At 41.5% G+C, this 7,187-nt stretch overlaps 1 protein-coding gene across 3 annotated transcripts in view; it reads right to left on the reverse strand.

Annotated features, from left to right (window-relative positions):
• Nucleotides 1-7,187, reverse strand: part of gabbr1b (gamma-aminobutyric acid (GABA) B receptor, 1b) — a 126,180-nt gene that overhangs the window by 38,250 nt on the left and 80,743 nt on the right. For all 3 annotated transcript variants that reach the window (XM_034891695.1, XM_034891696.1, XM_034891697.1), the window contains one exon: nucleotides 637-771. In XM_034891695.1, coding sequence (XP_034747586.1) covers nucleotides 637-771 — 135 coding nt within the window. The remainder of the gene's footprint in view (nucleotides 1-636; nucleotides 772-7,187) is intronic.

The following is a 7,187-nucleotide window of genomic DNA, read 5'->3' on the forward strand; positions in this document are numbered from 1 at the left end:
AACTTTTGGTAAGTATTCTGATTAGTTATTTCGTCATTTTGCCTATTGTTTATTTATTTTAAAATATAAAGTCAGTAAGCCATATTAAGTTAATGCATAATATTAAAAAGTTATGTAAAGTGATAGTTAAGAACCTTTGATATGAGCCAAAACATGTGACACAAGGTAATGGAGCCTTTTATAAACTGTCGTGTTTCTTTAAAAATAAACAATAAACAAAAAGTATTTTAACGCTTCAGATGTAAAGTATTTGCTGTCAAAGTGATGCCAAAATGAATGGCTTGTCAGCCTCAGGATCTCCCCATAGGCGGTATGCTTTCCAGATGCTCGCTTACCCCCTTGGGTTAAAGAAATTAGAGTGTTTTTTTTCTCCTATCCCAGAATGTATAAGTGATGTAGAAGAAGATAGGGCTGGCAATGCAAGGCTATAATTACCCAAACCTGCATGTCTGTGGACTGTGGAAGAAATAAAACTCATACTGACACAGGGTGCACATGCAAAATCCAAACAGAAAAGCCCAGGCTGCAGCAAGGTCCAACCCTAAGCCAGAACCACCATGTCGCCAAACATTTGGCTTCACTATGATTGTGTGTCTTGTTTTGAAGCTCAACAAACAGAAAGGAGAAAGTTCTTACCACTATGAGGTTCCACATGCGAGCAGCCTCGGCCACCAGCGTGGACACAGAGCTGCAGCCGGGCATCAGCACCACTTTGATGGGCTCCGTGTACAGAAGGTCGTAGAGCAGCTTGGTGGCCTCACCTGGATCGCACTGTGGACACAGACAACAGGACAGTCAGCAGAAGAAAAACACTGTGCCCATCATCCTACAGAGGTAATCAGGAGTGGGCCGGAACGATCCGGATCTGGAGCCACGTGGTACCATGCTGTTTTTAGCTGAGCTGGACCAGAGAGTATTCAGTTAAAACAGATCAGTGATGCTGTTCTGCCGACTTGATCTCCATGAATTAAGCTGGAAGTAAATGTAGCTCGAATGTTTTTTTCATGCAGACTGACTGTGTCAGACTAAAAATAGCCTTTTCATTAACTAACTGAGGAGGCAATTTGGCCTTTAGTGCACTGATTAATTAGTCATAATTTAGTTTTAATGAAAACTCAACTTACATGAGTAGGCTAACTGCTATTACGGTTGTAGCTAATTTGTACAACAAACGCACCAGTGTCTATATATTACATACATATAGACATATATTGTGTTGTATTGTTTTGCTGTAAATGCAGTTCTCTTTTACCAGAGATGAGCTCATGATCATCAGGGAAACACCACTTTTCTTGCATCTTCCATGGAATCATTGGACATTCTAGTCATAGCTATTTCAATTATAAAACAATAAGAACCAACCAATAGAGACAGAGTGTCTTAGACAGGGTGAATACAGATGCAGTAGCCAGCTGTATGAAAAGTGTTTTTTGAACATTAAAGCACGTAAACATGAGCCTGAAAACAGTGTATAATAGGTCTTCTTTAGGTGGCATGCATTGCTATGTGTCTTTTTTGACAGAAACACTGGGGATCGCCAAAGCCAGAAATGTTCAAACTCTATACATAGTGGGGTTTTAAGGACCTGCAGACACACTCTGTTATGGATTTAAAATCAATTGGACTACGTGCTGGGGTTTTGGTGAAACACCAATGATGTTCTGTTAGATAGTGTTTTTTTTAATCTTATGTAGGTACCGTTCTGTTAGAAACATTGATTAGATGGGCGATTAGGCGGCTGTGGCTCAGGTGTAGCGAGGCCGCCCACCACCCAGAAGGTTGGTGGTTTGATCCCTGGTCCATACATTGAACCCAGAAGTTCTCTCGATGCTGCGCCATTGGAGTGTAAATGTGTGTGAGTGTTTCTCTGATGAACAGTTAACACCTTGTACGGCAGCCTCGGTCACTGTGTGTGCATGTGTGTGAATGGTGAATGGTTCCTGTACTATGTAAAATCGCTTTGAGTAATCATTAAGTCTATAAAAGCGCTGTATAAGAACAGTCCATGTGGTGGCATGGGAGAAAATATAGCTCACCAGAACTCAGTAAATAAAGTGATTAAAAGCGATTGTAAAATCCACTGTTCCTTATACACCTAAGTGCATGTAGCCACACACAGAGCCGAGCAGCAGCCAGGGAAGCAAGCTGCGGCACGTTCCAAGGTCACTGTAACCTGCATCCTGTTTCTGTGTAATGCTGGGGAAAATATATATTAATTTGAATCCACACAACTGTGTATCATTGCTTTCCATTTGATAGGGGTGGAGGTGTGGTGGCCGTTAATCGTGTACCGGTCATGTTTTGTCGACTGAATTTGATTGGGTTTTTTGTCATTGTGTTACTTTACTTATATTATTCTGCACAGACCACTCTCAAAGCAAAGTAGAATGTAAGGGTACCAATATACGGTACATTTAACAACTGTTTAAAGAAGACCTTTTACTGTATATGTGTTTTTAGGTTTATAATTGTGTATGTAAAAGAACATGTTAAGTACTTTAATGTTTAAAACCACTTTGTTGTTCTCATACTGCCCATTGCTGCAGCACCTGTATTCACCCTCTGTGTGAGACACTGCTGTAAAGCTGTCTGTTTAAGCACCTCCCCCCCCCCAAAAAAAGCCCACTTTGCTCTGATTGGTCAGCATTTCCATATCTCCGGAGTCTCCTCCAATCTCTGCATCTGTGCTCTGATGTCGCTGCCTCTGTTCAGTCCGACCAAAGCCGTAGGTTTACTTTTAAAATGTGGGGGGGGCACACCAAAATTGGATTCTATGAAACAAATCCATAAAATAACAGAACAAATTCTGGCAGCTTGTTTGCTCTGTAATCAAAAAAACTAAAATTGTGTTTTAGGCCTGTTATATAAAATTCTCTCATACAAAGCTCCTCAGATAGTAAACTTCTGAAAATGTTGTAAAAACTAAAACAAAAAAATAATATAATATAAAAAAAAAAGTGATCAAAACCAAACATATTTTTTGAGGGAGACAAATCTACCTCAACTAAATATTAGAGGGGACATACCTCCCCGAAATCTACGCCGGTCTGACTGCAACGGAGTATATAGCAGTACTTTGTACCATGAAGTATCCCAATCAAGGCTTTAGCACTAAATATTACACAACCGGACAGGTTCCGGCAGGAATGTGAACCGAAACTGGAGAGGAATTAACAACATCTGCAACAAAGATTACAGCTGTCCCTGACGTTAGCATGTGGCTACATGTGACAAGGCATGCAATAGCCTGCCTGTCTGGAGAAGATGAAAATTGCTTTTGAAAATTGTTCTCCCAAGTCGTAGCAATTAGGGAAAACAAAAATAAACACTGTATCCGACCGCAAAAAAGACCAGTTAAGATTGTTTGCCAGAAAAGTCCATGCGCTAAAACAATTAATGGAACGTTTACTTCCAGAAATATGGACACCCAAAACTACTTCAACTAATGGCTTTTTTCCCTAGTTGGAGACACAATTAACCAATCAGAGCATTGTAGGCAGGTTTAAAAATGATGGCATCATCTTCCTTCCCAGCGAACTAGCTAGCTACATCACGAGAAAATAGCTACAAGTGAGGACTACACAGCTGTTCAGGTTGCTGTAAATCTCCAGTGGCGGGGAGCAGGCTGAGGCTAGTTTTCACTTTAAGCTAGGAATGTGTGAAGTCAGCTCCTAGTCTAGTGGATGCTCAGACAATGAGACAGAAAGAGACCCAGAAGTGCAAGATATTTGTCAGCGACATTAGTGCCCATTGCTTGTTTGGAGAAAGAAAATACTCCCACACAAGAAGACATGGTTATTTTGGGCAGCTGTTTTAGGTGTATCACTTTTACACTGGGATTAATGTTGCTGCAGCAGTAGAGAAAGGATCCGTACAAGAAACAAATATTAGTAAAAATATAGTGCTGTACTGGCAACGGCCACACTCTGGCTTCACCAATGCCCCTCTGCTTGTCTATTCCTGTCCTTAAGGACTTAAATTAGGATACCAGCTGGGACTGCAGCTGAACACATAAGCGCGCACACACACACACTCACACACACACACACACACATTTCAGTATACACAGAGAGGTAGCCAAAGCCCAAGGTTAAATTGAATTACATTTTTAATTTTGACAAAATCCATAACCTCTCACGGTTCCCTTGGACTTGTTTAATTATTTTGCCAAAATGTAATTATCAAAAAAAGTTTTTTCCACAGAGCAGGACATTTTAGCTCCACCTGAGGCTGTCTGGACTATAATTTTGATTGGTACAGCTCCTGCTGTGAAAATACTGTGAAATGTCAGCACTGGTAATATGGCAATGTCATGCATAGAGGCTGCTGTGGTGCTACACCAGAATGAATGCAATGGCCATGCAGCAAACTTCATTAACTCCTGTAAAATATGTGATCATGTTATCTGCGATCAGGACAACTCATGGTTTTAGTAGTCTAATAGTCAAGTAGGTTTTGTTAAAAAACAGAAATTGTGTGTAACTACAGATAAAATACAGAATATTTTCTTTTAGGCCTGTTGTATAAAATCCTCTCATACGAACGTCTTGTATCGACGGGATATACAGTAAGATGTTCATGTCAGCAGCGCACCCCAGAAGTTAACAGTTAGGCTGCATTTACACTGCTATGTATTCGTTTTTAAGTGTTTTTATCCCAAGTAGAAAAACTAATCTCTGTTTAAACTAACACACCCGAACCTCATATCTCATCAACATTCTGACTATTGTTTCCAGCCCATTAAAACCAGTACAATACTTATAACACACATATGGTAATAGCAATGGGTTATTTCTCCCCCCCCCCCCAAAAAAAAAGAAAAACATTCCTGTATTTTAAAAATTAAATGTTGTCAAGTATGTCCTAACTTATGGTGATTACAGTGCGTGCATTTCATTGACAAATATAGGGAGGACATTCAACTGAAGAAAACCAAGGTTATGCTGCAAGATGGGGGTTTTCTACATAGTTCTATTTAGTTCCATGTTATAGACCCAACTAACTGGATAAAAAAATATCCATTTTATTCACATTATTCCCTGTTATTCCCGTTAACTGCTAGCCTGGATGCCAACTAAATTTAGCCCCGCCCACAACATTTGAGGTTGGGAAGTTTGGTCTGGACTTGATCCGTGGTGGAGCAATTATCCTCGTACCAGTGCTGTTTGGACCAATCAAATTGTCAGGGCAGGCTTTATATGATGATGGACAGATGATCGACGGGCACCCACGTCACCAAAGAGCGCTTGGGCTGAATACGATCACAACAAAGGTGGCTGCCGCTGCAGAATTGAGATGTGTAGATTCCGCCATCGTGTCTGTTATAGAAGATATCAACAGCGGATTAATTTTAAAAACCTCAATCCTCATCTCAGCTTGACTCAAACCAGCTGATGGTGCTGCTGCTCCTCAGCTGTTCAAGTTGCAGAGGCTGGTTTTAGAAGAGACTTTACCTGTTTCAACGGCCAATAGAGAAGTTAGCTGGTAAAGTCAGCTATAAACTATATAAATAAAATGATCAATAATCCATTTTATTTCCATGTTACAAACTGCCTCAACAACCGCCTGAAAGCACGGCAACGTTAATTGGGAGTGACTGAAGAGAGGCCGTGCCAAGCGGCGTTAGAACAAAGCCGTGAATCTGAGAAATAAAACGTGTTTTATGTAGCAAGCATCTATCTAGCAACGTTATACACATTCATACATTGGTGATGACACATTATAAAAATACAGTCCATTTAGAATCTGAGTATGATGACATCAGACTAGTTAATTCCCATTCATTCCCGTTAATAATTCCCAAGTTGGAAGGTTTCCAACACTGAAAATTTGTGGAATTTTGCAACGCTAATATAGGATAGACCAGTTGGCATTGGAAGAAGAGGATTAGCCTGAAGAAAAGCTCTGTGGGTTTCACTAGAACCGTGAGCTGCAGCGCTGGCTGTTAAAAGAAAGGGTGAGCCAAAGCCGTGTGGCTGGAAGCGGCTGAAGAGGGGCAACAAACGCCTCGTTTTTGTGGAAGAAATGCCAGCATCCTTTACCCAGCGCAATTGGGTGAGCTCATGAATAGTAATGAGCTCAGGCTGACTAGCTTTTGTAATTGGCCTGATTTCTTTGCATATTTCTTTTCATAGGCTAGAGCTGACAGTAGAGGTAGCAGTTCATTTTCACAATCACATAACTCACACACATATGGATCTAACATATTTAAAAAAAATTAAAAAAAATAAAAACAGTTTTGTGTGGCAAGGCACCTTTAAGAAATGGGACGAAATGGCTCACTGAGGGTCTATGTTTCTGCTGTGTTTGGAACAGGTCGAAAAGCCATTCACTTCCAATTTAAAAGGGGCTCAACATCCTTTTATGCTGCAGTGTTTGCCAACTTAATAGCTGACAGGATTTAAACCACGCTGTTTCCTAGCAACCAACACTTGAAATGGTCTACATCCTGTCTGTGAGGGTGAAATCCAGGCAGCTGCTGAGGCAAGAGGCCTCACCTACTGACACTGAGTCAACAGGCTCAGTAACAAGTGGCAAAACAAAGCTGCCTACTTCACCTTACTGCTACGTCCTGCTACATCCAGCTCCGCCCTGCTATGTCCAGTTATGCCCTGCTACGTCCTGCTACATCCAGCTCCGCCCTGCTATGTCCAGCTATGCCCTGCTACGTCCTGCTACATCCAGCTCCGCCCTGCTATGTCCAGCTATGCCCTGCTACCTCCTGCTACATCCAGCTACGCCCTGCTATGTCCAGCTATGCCCTGCTACGTCCTGCTACATCCAGCTACGCCCTGCTGCGCCCAGCTATTCCCTGCTATGCCCTGCAGTGCCCTGCAACAGCCTGCTAAACCCCTGTAACTGCCCGAGGTTTCTTCCTAAAAGGAAGTTTTTTCCTCGCCACTGTCGCACTAAATGTTTGCTCTTGGGAGACTTACTGGAATTGTTAGGGGTTTGTAAATTATAGAGTGTGGTCTAGAGCTACTCTATCTGTAAAGAGTCTTGAGATAATGAATTGATACTATAAATAAAATTGGATTAAATTGAATTGAATTCAGTCCTGAGTCCAAAGAGATAGGTTTGTAAAGCAGTCCCCACCGCAATCTGGAGCTGCAGCTGACTCACTGATTAACCTTGGCATTCCGGGGAAATCTCCATCACTTTCAAATGAGATACTGTAGTACCACAAT

Source organism: Etheostoma cragini, chromosome 14, assembly GCF_013103735.1.
Source record: "Etheostoma cragini isolate CJK2018 chromosome 14, CSU_Ecrag_1.0, whole genome shotgun sequence".
Taxonomy (NCBI): Eukaryota; Metazoa; Chordata; class Actinopteri; order Perciformes; family Percidae; genus Etheostoma; species Etheostoma cragini.